Raw genomic sequence first — 14,563 nt, 5'->3', positions numbered from 1 at the left:
TACACAGATGATCTAAATCAGCGGTTGCCAACCTTTTGGACCTCACAGACCACCAGTAGTCCATGGACCACCAGTTGGTGAATGCTGATCTAAATAGATAATTCTATCATCTACTGAGTTCTTTTGAGGAATGAATGACTTTGTACATGGAGAAATAAGACACCAAAATAAATGAGTTCAGTAAGAGGGCTTATAGAAGAAGATCAGCAAGGTTAGGACTAGGTGAAGTCACTGATTTTCCATAATGTTTGGAAAGCCAGAAAATGGGCTCTGGAGAAAGGGAATGTTTAAGATAGAAATGCAGATTGTTTTTGTGGCTGTGATAAAATTCCACTTTTACTTCCACAAAATGGTCAATACAAATCTGCTCTGCACATATAATTCTCCCCCTCCCCCACTACCCATGGAAGTGAGAACAGAAAACGGTAAGAAAAATTTCAAGGAGATGTTGAGTTTCGTGTATGGAGAAGCACAAAGTAGCTACACACAGAGAAATTGAAGATATTATAGGATGCCTTAAAAAAATAAAATTTGTGAAGATATCAGGGGATATAAAAGAGTTTTTCTTATCTTTATTTTTCTAAATTTTCTGTAATGATATTTTTACTGGAAAATACAAGACATATTCTTAAAAATATTTCTGTGCAGACATGCAAACATGGGTAGTACTAAGCCATATTTTTCCTAGAAAAAAATAATAAAAATGATCAGTTGGAACATCCTTTCCTCATCTCAATAATTAGCTGCTTACAAAGGGCTACTGCACACTTGAAAGATACATCTATTCTAACCATCATGAGACGTAATGCACTTAAATCATGTTACTTTTACTTGAAGCTGTTCTTTTGTCAGCCTAAATCTAATACTTTCAACAGTTCTGGGAAATTACAATTATAGTTTCTATTCAAAATATATAAAGAAGGAAAATTACATTCTATGATTCCGATTCAATCACAGGTTTTAAAATTCTTCAAATAATATTCAGGACCTTGTTTAAAACACACACACACACACACACACACACACACACACACACACACACACACACACACAGGATTATACTAAGTGCTACATTTAGCATATAAGGGTAAATTTAAAAGTTGGAAATCTCAAACCATGGGTGCATAATTCACTGGGATATAATAAGGTGAACTTCAAGAGAGCTAAATGTCAAAGAAGGAAGAGGTCACTGACAGGAATAAGTAGGAAGGAGTCCCTGTACGAAGTGACCTCTGAAATGAGCTTTGAAGGAGAGATGGGGAAATACTAGTAAGAATACTTTTTAGCTATCAGAGATTCCGTTTTCATAATTTAGAATCATGAACAAATTCTACTCAATGAATAATTAAGCATGGTGCTACCTACCTCCAGTCCACATCTAAATCTTCACTCACACTGGAGTCATCCTCAAGGTTATTGTTACCATCCAACATGAAAGCCTCTGGCTGTGCAAATTCATTAGCCTGCTCATTTCCCTCATCACTGCTGCTTTCATTGACTTCATTGTACTGTAACCAAGGAATTTCTCCCTCTTCCAAGGATGTCTGTTCCCTAATAGAAACATTTTAAGAGAAAAAATGTATTATTTTAAAACACATCATACAACTGTCCTTTAAAGAGTTCTATTTAGTGCAAGCAGATTCTTTAGCCTTTGAGTCCTAAACTCTTGGTACTTAGGATTTTTAAAAATCCGTTTTCTTTAAATGTAAAATTATTTAAAAATGAAGTAAATTTGTTATAGGGTCACACATATATAAGCTCCTAATTACCTCTTAATTATGTAAGAACCTATTTATTTTATATACAAATTATCTAATCTGCTATATTTCCTCTTTTTGTAGGAGAAAAAAATAAAAAAAAATCATTTTGGACAATTTAAATTCTTAAACACTGCTCTTAAATAGTTTCCCTTCGGTTAAAATAAAATCCAAATTCCTCCATCTGACCTACAAATCCCTACATAAAACATGCTTTCTCCTTGGCCCTCTTCTCCAACTGTTACCTCTCACTACTCTTCCCTCCATTCACTACATTCCTATAATCACTCTACTCTGGGAAGAGATGGAGAACATTTCCACCTTGGGGTCAATTCCTCTACGTGGAAAGTTATTTCATGAGATTTTTTTTTTGCACAGCTACTCCCTGCTTGATATTCAGGTCAGAGTAATATCACCTTCTCAAAGAAGAAACTCTCCAGTCACTGACTACCAGGTCACTCAGCCTTTTATAATTATAGAATTTACTCTTCCTTATCATTTTATTTGTCAATCTTTCTCCTACTAGAAAATAAGCTCCAAGAGACAAATAAATAGTACAAAGAAAACAAGGAAGAGAAGCAGTTCAGAACAGCATGGAAAAAGGCTATTCAATACATGATATTGGGACAACTGAGTATCCAACTGGAGAGAGGGAGGTTAAATCTCTTAAGTTATTATTTACCCTTAAATAAATTCCAGATATACCTTCTAAAAATGCATGTGCACTCCCACCACCTCTAAAACAATAAAAGTACTAAAAGAATGAGGAAAATTTTTACAAAAAAAAAATCTGTCATTCTAAGCATGTTGCAAAACCTTGAAGCCACAGATTGTTAAATTTCATGACATGCATATTAAACACTCATGGAAAAGTCAGGACACCAAAAATATGGACACAAAGATCAAATTGAGAAAGATTAATTATAATACATCAGAAACAAAAGGCATGTCACAGCTGCAATGAACTAAAAGAAAGGTACTTTATGAATTTATAAATAACATCATTATACTGGTATGATTTTCTTATTCATTTTACTTAACAGAAAATACCTTTTAGTATATCAAAAGGATCGTACTATTGGCAGGGTTGAATTTTAGTTTGGTTAAGTTTTAAGGTAAGAAATAATGTTATACAACAATTTATATATTTCAACTTTAAGATCAGCTATAATTAGAATTCTATTCATTTTAATATGCAAATTTAACTTTGGGGGTAAAAACCTCTATGAAAGGAATGCAGACAATGTCTGCTTATAAAAATCAACACATTTTAAATACATAGAAAACAGTATCTCTTTATATACCTAAACTCGTAAATGTTTCTTTAATTTCAGTTCCTAAACTATACTTCAGAATAACAGGTTTGTAAGATTTAGTATCTAGTACAGCCAGTCTAGTAAAATCAGAGAAATTAGCGTGATAATATACTTTCCTCAAATATATAAAGATAGTGAATATTTTTCTTCTGTGCATAATTAGGTATAATAAAAAAATTTAACCCCACATAGGTTTAAAATATAAATTCAAACTAAAAATTCCTAAGCAACAGATCTTTATTCACACCTTTATGGAAGCACTCACCAAAAGTATTGTTAACTTTTCTGGTGACTCACTTGTCTCCTCCTAGACTGGGAGTTTTTAAAGGGTATATACCGTGTTGCTTCTCATCACTGTATCTTCACCCCCTGTAACAAGTGCTTGGTACATAATAGATACTCTATGTATTGTAAATGTAATAAATCCTTGAAAAGCATCCTATTAAGCCTGGAATAAACCTTGAAATTTCTATTATTTCTAATGTATTCCTACAAAAAATACGTTTCTTTCCTATTATACAGATATCAAAATGACCCAGTTACTCTGTGCTTCAGATATCTATATATATAAAAGGCTAATATGCAAAGTGTCCCCATGGGAGTTCAACTGGGAGACAGGGAGTTTGATTGCTTACTATGATGTGTGCTGAACACCAGGGGGCGGCGCGTAATGAAGGGAGGGACGGCAGCCGGAAGGCCCCAATCGGCCCTGATCGCTGGCCAGGCCTAGGGACTCTACCCGTGCATGAATTTCATGCACTGGGCCTCTAGTGTAATATAAAACTTAAATATATTGGTGAAAATGATTTAGTGTAAAAAATATTAATGTATGGGTTTTTTAATTCCAAGAAGAAAACTAAAATAATAAATCATCATAATGAGTCTAAACAGTTTATAACATGTCATTAATACTCCTACTATATAACCAATTCCTGGCTACATATTTTGCTTAAACATTTCCTTCTGTCTTTAATAATTTATCATAGCACAGTTATAGAAACAGAAAATAAGTGGTATGGCATATGCTTTCAACATGTTATACAAAGTTTATATAAATTCCTACCATTTCACATAAATTTTCACAGGCTTCAAGAGTGGTAATGTGCTGGACCAAAGTTATCTTGATAGTATAACAAAAGGAATTTTGCTCTTTAAAAAAAAAAAGAAGATTCTGAACAATGGGGTCAAAGTATCTTTCATTTTGTGTAGTTAACAACAGAAACCAATATCTCCATGGGACTATAAGCATACAATGTAAGTTTCAAAAACTTTGAAAATATTTAGGACAATATATCAATCTTCTTTCTCTCTACATATGCATTAACACATACACATACCCTAGCTAACATATTCACAAAAATTTAGAGCTTTAATGGTCTTTCTTCATTTTGGCAATTCAAAAATCAACAAAATGCCATTATAACATTATGTAGTAACATACCAGACTTAAAAAAAAGACATTATCTAATCATGTCTCCAAATGGTTCATTCTTTAAAAAAGCAATCCCGCATTTGGAAGATTGGAAGCCTATACCTACCACTACTACCACCAGAGTCACAGGCATTTCAACTAGGAAGGGGAATTGCCAACTTGTCCTTCCCTTTTGAGGATTTTTCAGCACAGCTTAGAGAAAATGAATGCTACTATCATGACTGGAAGTTGAAAACACCTCATCATGTATCCCCATCACCTAATCCCACTGAAAATCTTAGAAGACGACCAACATCATCTATTCTCCTGATTACAGTCTACACTGTTACCTCAAATCTTCAGACAGACTGTTGCTCCTTCCCAGAAAAGTATTAAAGATCCCTACTCCTCAATAGAAATTAAAATTGATAACATTCTATGAATAGATATTAAAATTATCAAAATATACTAATAAACTAATATTGAATATTTTAAAGAAATTTTCATTACTGAGTTTTAAATTTGCTATATATAATCATGCATCATAGAATTTTCTGAGAAATGAAGAAAATAAAAGGCAGAAAAATCAAATTAAACTCCTGAAAACACTACCTATTCTGATTTACAAATGTGAGTAACTTCCTTTAGCTAATAAATCAGCAACTGGAGTGGTCATTATTTGCAGCACAGAATTTCAAATGTTTGGGTTAATGCTAACATTTTAAAGGGCCAAGGCTTTCATAAAATAAAGCTATCTTAAAAGAAATTTATTTTATGAAAATCCTGGAGAGCACGTAACATTCCTAGTTAACTAGTATTTAACTAAATGGTTTTCATTTTATAACTCAAGACACATATAAGTAGCTGCAAAGCTTTAGGTATAAGCTCACTTTTTTAAAAAATTTTCATTTTATTGATTTTTTTTTTACAGAGAGGAAGGGAGAGGCATACAGAGTTAGAAACATCGAAGAGAGAAACATTGAATAGCTGCCTCCTGCACACCCCTTACTGGGGATATGCCCACAACCAAGGTACATGCCCTTGACCAGAACTGAACCTGGGACCCTTCAGTCCGCAGGCCGACGCTCTATCAACTGAGCCAAACTGGTTAGGGCTATAAGCTCACTTTTAAGAATGATAATTGTATAGCAAATTTTTAAGATTTCAAACCCCTATCTTACCAAGGAAAGTAACTGAAATTTGAAAAACGAGTCAAAAATCCTAAAAGGCCAAGTGCCCATCAGTAGATGAATGGATAAAAAAGCTGTGGTACATTTATACCATGGAATACCATGCAGGAGTAAAAAAGAACAATCTCTTACCCCTTGAGACAGCATGGAGGGAACTGGAGAGTATCATGCTAAGTGAAATAAGTCAGTCAGTCAGAGAAAGACAAGTATCACAAGTATCATAAGTGGAATCTAAGTAACAAAAACGGAGTGGATCCAGAGACATGGAAGCATGGAACAGAGTGCGGAATCTCAGAGGGAAGGCGGGGGAGGGTGGGTAGATGAAAGTTAACTAACCAGAGACTTATATACATATACTAGTGGCCCAATGCATGAATGAAGATTCGTGCAAGAATGGGCTTCCGTTCTCCTGGCTGCTGGCACCGCCTTTGCTCTGGCCCGAGCAGCTTTTCCGCTCCAGCCCAGAGCTGCCTTTCTGCATTCCCATGCTGCCCAGACGCCAGGAGCAGCTGGGGTGGTGCGGAATGCCTGCATTGTCGCCATGGCGACGACACAAGCATCCCGCCCCGTGCTTGGCGCCTGCATATGCAAATTAACCTTCCATCTTTATTGGGTTAATTTGCATACTCACTCCTGATTGACTGGTGGGCGTCATCACGGAGGCATGGTCAATTAGCATATTACTCTTTTATTAGGTAGATGCATAACCCATGGACACAGACAATAGGGTGCTGAAAGCCTGGGGCAGGGTTGGAAGGGGTGGGGACAGGCTGGAAGGGACCAATGGGGGGAAAAGGGGGACATATGTAATACTTTCAACAGTAGAGAATTACTTAAAAAAAAAATTTTTTTTTAATCCTCAAAAGTAATTATAGCTTACAAAATCAAGGGTACCCTGTTCTGTCACCCAGTCTCAAAGATGGAATCCCACCACTTAATTTGAAGAATTCTTTCTTTATTCTAACATATTTACTGTTGAGTAACAAAAATTTGAAGAATATTTACATCAAGTTTGTAAAGCCACCAGAACAGCTGTAAAAGCCTAAAGGAAAACACACATGCAATGTTAACTTAACTTTAAATTAAAAAACACAAATCTCAAATGGACACTCATTACTTATTGACCAGCAACTAATTATTCAGTGTTTACCTAATAACTTTGTTACCCTGCTCTCTAAAAGCCTATTTCCCACCTCTTCTTCTTTCCTTAAACTTCACAACCTTCCTGTCCTAACCAATTCTCAGCATCTAGTAACAATGAGAATACTGAAATCACCTGAGAGACTCATCTTTCTTCCCACCAGCAAATCTACAGACTCACCTACACTTGTACCTACCTACTGTAGTTAAAATGGAAGAGTCTCTGCTTCTAAAGGCCCTCTCCTTGAAATCTGGATCCTAACCCTTATTACCTTTTCTAGAATTTCACCTTATCTTTCCTATAATTATCTGTTACTCTCCTCTGGAACATTCTATAAGCAAACAATCATGCATCTTGTTTTTTGGGAAGTGGAGACAATGCTTTGCTTTCTTAGGCTCAACATCCACCTGTGGTTCTTTTTCTTTTTGTAAAGAACTGGATACAGTGACTGTCTCCACTTTCTCACCTTCAATTCCTGTTATTTTTTAACTCATTTTTTTTTTTTTTTTTACCCAATGCAGAATGTATACTGTCTACTTATGTCACAAAGCATATTATATTGAATATATCCATTAGCCCAACACTCAGACCAGGAAACTAGAATATTACCACTGACTATTACCACCTTTTACTCTATATGTTGGCCTCAATCCCCTCCCCCCGCCCACCAAGAAAAGAACTATTTTGATGTTGCTATTGTCCTTTTGTTGCCTTTTGAAAAAAGTTTTCACTACTTTTGTATACTTCAAGAAGATATTTACTTCTGCTTGTTTTTAAGCTTTATGAAATAAGATTGCAGAAATTACTGTTTTCACTCAGTACTGTATCTCTCTGCATTCATCCATGTTTATGCATATAACTGTGGCTCATTCATTCCCATTGCTTCATAATACTCCATATATGAATACACCACTAATTTTTCTCCTATTAATTAATATTTGGGTTATATCCAGTTTTATGGCTTTCATGAAAAGTATTGCAAAGAACATTCTTATATACAACTTCTGAGACATATGTGGAAGTTTCTCCAAGGTTTGTATCCAAAAGTGGAATAGATGGGTAGTCTACCATGCAAATGTTACAGTTATTATATAATTTTTTTGAATTTGACCTACTTTGAACCTTAACAAGCAGTGTGTAAAAATTATTCATATCTTCCAAACCCCTGACATCAAATTTCCTGATTTTTGCTAATCTAATGCATTAATAAAAAATGATACCTCCTTGTGATCTTAACATACAATCCCCTGGGTACTAAAGATCTAAGCATCTTTTGATACATTAGTATCAAAAGCATATTTTATTCACCATTAATATTTCCTCTTCAGTGAGTTATCTGCTCAAGGATTTGGTCATTTTGCAATTAGATTGTCAGTGTTCATTTCTTTACTGATATCTAGAGTTCTTCATACATTCTGCACATGAAGATTTTATGTTCTAGAAATATATTCTCCTAATTATTTTTTGCCTTTTCACTTCCTCTTCTTTTTATAACTTTCTACCCGTTATTTTCCCATCATGCCATGCTAAGACCTCCAGCAACAACGGCCATGGAAATAGTGCTAGTAAGCACCCTTGTCTTGCTCCTATTTTAAGCAGGGATTTTTAAACTCTGCCTTACTGAAAATGATTTCTTTTTTTTTTTTTTTTTTTACTAGAGACTTTTTATCAAATCAAGGAAATTCTCTTCTAGTCCTAGTTTCTGAGTTTTTATCATGATGAAGAATTAAACATTATTAAGTGATTTATTTCCTCCATCTAAAGAATCTATCATATGAATTTCCTCCTGTATTTTGCTAATGTGGTGAATGACATTTATACTTATGTGAAACTACCTTTGAATTTCTGGAATAAATTCAGATTCATAATTGAGTTTTACCTTTTAAAATAATACATTTCCAAATTCAAATTTCCAATAATTCTGTTTAAGATTTTAACATGTATTTTAATGAAAAAATAATGATTTTATTCACATACTCTTGGTATTAGGGTCTACTGACCTTATTAAAATGATTTGGAGAAATAATTTTTTTCTAGTCTTTTGAAGAGTAGAATGACATGATCCTTAAAAGTTTAGTTTAAGAGAATTCAGCTGTAATACCATCTGGGTCAGTTGTTTTTCTCCATGGGAAGGTATTAAACCATTGATTACAAATTGTAATAGTTATAGTATTATCAGGCTTTGTATTTCTTCCTGTGCTTTGATGAATTATATTTTTCTAGAAATTCGTCAATTTTTCCTAAGTTTTCAAATTTACCGGTACAAAGTTTACCAGTACTCAGATATCTGTAGTGGTATCCACTTATTTCAGTCTTATTTATTTATGCCTTGTCCTTAATTTCTTATTTACTATCCAAATGAATTGTCCATCTTTCTTAATCTTTCAAAGTTTCAACTTCTGATTTCTTTAATCTCTGCTTTTGTCTTTCCTAATTTTAATCTACTTTTGTTTATTCTAAAATTCCTTTTCTACTTTAAATTAAATGCACAGCTCAATTTTCAGCTTTTATTCTTTTCTAATATAAGTATTTTTTAAATTTCCCTTTAAGTACCAATTTCATTGCATCCAACAAAATTTGATTGGTGGTATTTTCATTATCACTGTCTTGTGAACATTTAAAATTTCTATTATTTCTTCTTTGTCCTTCTGATTTAAAAGAATGGATAATTGAATTTATTTCTAAGTTAACAGCATTGTGGTCAGAAAATATAGAGGGCAGGAAAATGACTCTTTGAAATGTGTTAATCTGTGCTTTGTAATCTAGTACAATTTTGGTTTTTCTATATTTGTGTATTCCAAAGGATGCAGTGCTCATTAAACCATGCTTTAATGAGTTGTTAAAATATGCTAAAGATATATGGATTTTTTAGATCCATGAATTGTCAGTAAATGAGAAACATATTTAAACATTTCCCGATAGTAAATTTATCAATATTCTCTAGTTTGGTCAAACTTTGATTTATTATAAGTCTATTTCATTAGGAGCATTCAAATTAAAATTGCTATATTTTACTGGTAAATTGGACTTATTACATAATGACTCTTACTCTCCCCAATAATGCTTTTGTGTCTTTATGCCTACTTTGCTAATGTTAATGCAACTACCATTTTCTATTAGTTAGTATTTGCCTGAAATATCATTTTCTACCCTTTTATTTTCTTTCTGTTTACTTATGCTTTTGTAAACAGCATTTAACTTAAAGAAAACCAACTGATCTGAAGCTTTTATAAGCAGGGATTAGGCAATTTATATTTATTACAGGACTTGTTTCTATATTCTACATTTTTCATCTCTATTTTCTTCTGTTTTTATGCTTTTTTCTCCCTTTCTTTCCTTTTACTCAAATTGACTTTAAGTGTTCTTTTGCACATCTTGATTCCTTTCTTTCCTCCTCTACAGGTTTCCAGTACATATACCTTATATTTACTCTTATAGTGGTTATCCTTGAAATTTTACCATACCAATTTAAACTATGTCAAAAGTTAACTTTCAACCCTCTCCCAAACAATACATTTCAACTCTGATCTTCTCCTTATCAATTTAAATATGATTGTTGTCCAGTGTTTTACTGGTAGTTCTCTACTTCTCACCTCCCACTTTTATTTTTTAAACAAATTAGTGAGTTTTATTATTATAGGATATCAATGCAAAGAGCTGATGACTTACAAATGTGTTTTTGTTTATACCCATATAACATTTATATTTAATTACAATCTGGGACATTTTCCTTAAACTTGAAAGTTAAATATCCAGTTGCCTATATGCCATTTACACTGTCCAAATGGCACTTAAAACTTCCAAAGAGTTCCTACTTCCCAGTTCTCTCCCCAGACTTCTCCATCTCAGTCAGTGACATTAGCATCTACCCAATACTCAAACCAAAACACCCAGCCATAATTGACTGATTCCTCCTTCATCTTACACCTAATTCATCCTTTTTTTATAACTCAAAAATATTCTCAAACCTCTTTTCTTTACTTAATCCTCACTTATCATCCCCTAGTCCAAAGCCAAATTTACTGCTTCCCCCTTTTTAACTTTAATCCCTTTCCAATTCAACCTCCATGAAACAGCTAGAGTGATCTTTTAAAAAGGTGTGTCAGATCAATGATTTCTCCAGTTAAAATTTCACTGATCTCTGAATAAATTCCAGATGCTGTATGTCCTGCATAGTCTGGCTCCTGAGAACTTCATCTCCTTCATTTCAGCTACACTACCTTCATACATACAAAGCCCTTTCCTTTTCAATGCCTCTGCTCTGACTTTTGTTTCTGCCTAGAAAGCTCTTACTCAACTGCTAATTCTTATCTTTCAGATCCCAGCTCAAAAGTCATTCCTAAGAGAAGTCTCCCTGAATGTAGGCCCCTATCAGTTACTTGCTATCAAATTAGTGTTTTATTTCCTTCAGACTAATCATCACAGTTTGTAACATGTTTGTATCTTTTATTATCTGTCTATGCCACTATAATGTGAGCTTCACAAGGGTATCTTATTTGTCTTGTTGACTGATATAATCCCAGGAACCAGCACAATGCTTAGCACATATTATATGCTCAATAAATATCTGCTGAATGAATAGCTAATTACTACCACAAATTACATATGAATCAATATTAGTAAATTAAGTAATAGTGATTAAAGATGATAGAACATAAAATCAGGAAGAGCAAAAGACTCCACCTCAACCTACCAATGTGTCAAAACCAATTATATTTGTAAATTTCTTTCTTTACAGATTTTCTAATGTATTTTACTCCCAGGTTTTCTTACAGAATTAATCTCAAGCTGGAAATTTATACCCTTTGAGAAATACTAATTTTAATATTAGTCTAAGCTGAAAGATTTTTCCTAAGAAAACATATTCACCAAAATCGATCCCATGAGACTAAATATTAGAACCAACTAATTATCATAGAAGAAAATTAAAATTATCACAAAGATACTCCATCATCAAGCCTAGGTTTCACAAACAAATACTAACAACATTTAAAGGAATAAACAAGCTATTTAAATAAGAAGCTATTTAAACAACTTTAAAGGAATGAATAAGTTATTTAAAGGAATAAATAATCTACTTAAACACCAGGACTCAAAAAGATAAAAAGGAAACACAAACTTTTAGCAAAGTATCAAACTGTCATCAAGACAAAAAAAAACAACTAGCAACAATTCGCACAATGGCTCTCAATATTAAAATCCTATGTAAAATATTAGCAAACAGAATCCAGCAGTTCACTATAATGAGAATAAACCATGATTATGTGATCATGTTGAGTTTATTTCAGGAAACAAGGGCAATTAAATATTAAGAAATCTAGTAAAATAATTATTCTTTAAAAGTGAAAAATCTTTATGATCATTTCCACTGATGCTAAAAAAACTTTAATAAAATTAGCAAAAATTCTTGCTAGAAATCTATAAAATAATAGCGGGGGTACTTCCTTAGTGCAATTAAAAAAAAAAGTGTGTGTGTGTGTGTGTGTCTGTGTGTGAAATCAACCTAAAAGCCAGAATCACTCTTCCTGTGGAAATAACTAGAGCAAGGGTTGGTAAACTGCGGCCCATAGGTTATTTCTAGCCTGTCACTGGTTTATATAAATAAAATCTTGTTGCAAGACAGCTATACCCATTCATTTACACATTGTCTATGGCTACTTTTACACTACAATGTTAGAATTGAAAATATTTGCTATTTGGCATTTCACAGTATATAGCCTCTGTATAGCAATTACAGCTCTAATTCACTCATACCTAACTCCATCAAAGTGATCTTTTCAATGACCAAGTTTTCTTTAGTAAAGCAAAGTGGAAACATATACTGTATTATAATGGAAGGTACTAAAATTGCCTGTATTTTCAATTTGACTATCCTTTGTAACACACCAAAACCATAATGAAAAAAATCAGTAGGACCTACTGGTCCTACACAGGGCTTGTAAATGCATTTAATAACATACCCAACATTTGAATGTGATATATAGCATTCTTAAAACAATACATCTCTTTGTTAAACATACCCTTCCTGAAGAGATAATTCTTGGTTTTCTTCAGGACTACTGCTATCACTGTGTAGTCCAGGTTCATTTTCATCTTTTCCTGGTAGAGTCTCCCAACTTTCATCACTTGAGGACTGATCTTTTTCTGTACCAGAAAATCGATGAGGCAAAGAAGCAGACCATTCTCCATCACTGCACTCTGAACTGGAAATTTAGAACAGAAAGAAAATAAATTGTCATTATATGTGCATTTATCATTTGGAGTGTTAACCAGGCATCATAGTATAGACTACTGATGTCACACATGCTTCAACAGTTGCTAATTTTTAAAATGAATAAGTAAATAAATAAATATATTCAGCAGAATGCAACTTTTTTTAAATCCTCACCTGAGGGAATGCTGAGAAGGGGAGGGCAAGGGAGAGGAGGCGAGATGAGAGAGAGCAAAAGAGAGAGAGAGAGAGAGAGAAACCAAAACCTAGGGCCTGTGCCCTGATGGAGAATCGAACCAGCAACCTTTTGGTGCAAGGGACGATGCTCCAACCGAGTCACTCCAGCTGGGCAGAATGTAACTTTTTCAAGTGAATGTAGCATATGGCAAGGCAAGTTATGGAATTATTAATTTATTAGTTTCTTCACGGAAGTAAGTAATTCCATGGTGCCAAAATATAGGTTCATCATATTTTAGACATATTTTTAAGTAAAAATTTAAACCTAACTTGGTAATTATAAATAAAATGCTACATAAAATAAATAATGATAGATTTATTATTCACCTGGCCTAATTAAAACAACTTTCTAATTAAAACAACTGTCTAAACATAATGACAAAATGATGAAATGTCTTCTATGAATAAGTTTCTACTATTATCATGTTTTAAAAGCTTAACTATTTTTTCCTTCCTTTTCAGACTTTAAAATGAAGATACATTTAAATTCATATAAAGTAGCACTGACAAATCTTTAGTGAAGTTCTTTGGTAGGACTATGAGCCCAAAATATATTTCAATTCAAGAGAATATTTAGGTAAGAAACCAAGACATGTGATAAGGGGTTAATAAAGAACCTCAGAAAATTATTTTATTGCTTATATTTAACTCTGGTTAATCTGGTTACATTTAACTACTCTTAAAAGCACCAGTCATACTAACAAAGGCAAAAATATTACTTACTGATGTTAAAAAGAAACCTTAAATACCCCTTCCAACCATCTCAACCATTGTGGTCAAGAATCCCTTAAAGAATTCCTTTTGTGCAATGACTTTTGAGAAATCCATTTTAGTTCATGTTTTTGAAAGGAAGTGATAACTGGTAAGAAATTGTCTTTTCTTTATGATGACAATATGTTATTAATATCTAGACTAGTTATTGAGATCCTCCTTCTGTAGGTAGATGAACCCAAGAGATCAAAATGCTACTAACAAAGAACAGCATTAATCTGAACTCTGAGAAGTTAGAAGAAGTAAAATCAGCATCCAATTTTCCATAAACAGTGGGCAGCAGGGCACAGACATCCTGGTGAAGGAATGCAATGTAGCTCTAGGATAGCAAGTAAAAGGCAATAAATGCAAATAAAATGCCTGTAAAATTATCTGTGACCCAAAGAATAATCTAAGATCAAGTAAATCATTTCTAAGCTTGCATCAATATCAAAATCTACCAGAAAACAGATTTAAAGGAGCTTATTAAGCTATTTCCTTGACTATGAAGCTAAATTACCAATTCCAATTTTGAGAATATTTAGGTAAG

General features: G+C 33.3%; 1 protein-coding gene across 4 annotated transcripts in view; it reads right to left on the bottom strand.

The window, feature by feature from the left end:
* The window catches only part of PJA2 (praja ring finger ubiquitin ligase 2), a 64,335-nt gene that overhangs the window by 14,199 nt on the left and 35,573 nt on the right, over window positions 1-14,563 (bottom strand). For all 4 annotated transcript variants that reach the window (XM_080678927.1, XM_080678928.1, XM_080678930.1 and 1 more), the window contains 2 exons: window positions 12,836-13,018; window positions 1,366-1,551 (listed from right to left, as the gene is read on the bottom strand). In XM_080678927.1, coding sequence (XP_080535053.1) covers window positions 1,366-1,551; window positions 12,836-13,018 — 369 coding nt within the window. The remainder of the gene's footprint in view (window positions 1-1,365; window positions 1,552-12,835; window positions 13,019-14,563) is intronic.

The sequence above is a fragment of the Plecotus auritus genome (assembly GCF_963455305.1).
Source record: "Plecotus auritus genome assembly, chromosome: 7".
Classification (NCBI taxonomy): domain Eukaryota; kingdom Metazoa; phylum Chordata; class Mammalia; order Chiroptera; family Vespertilionidae; genus Plecotus; species Plecotus auritus.
The sequence above is the reverse complement of the archived record's forward strand: the minus strand, read 5'-3'. Positions and strand labels throughout refer to the sequence as shown.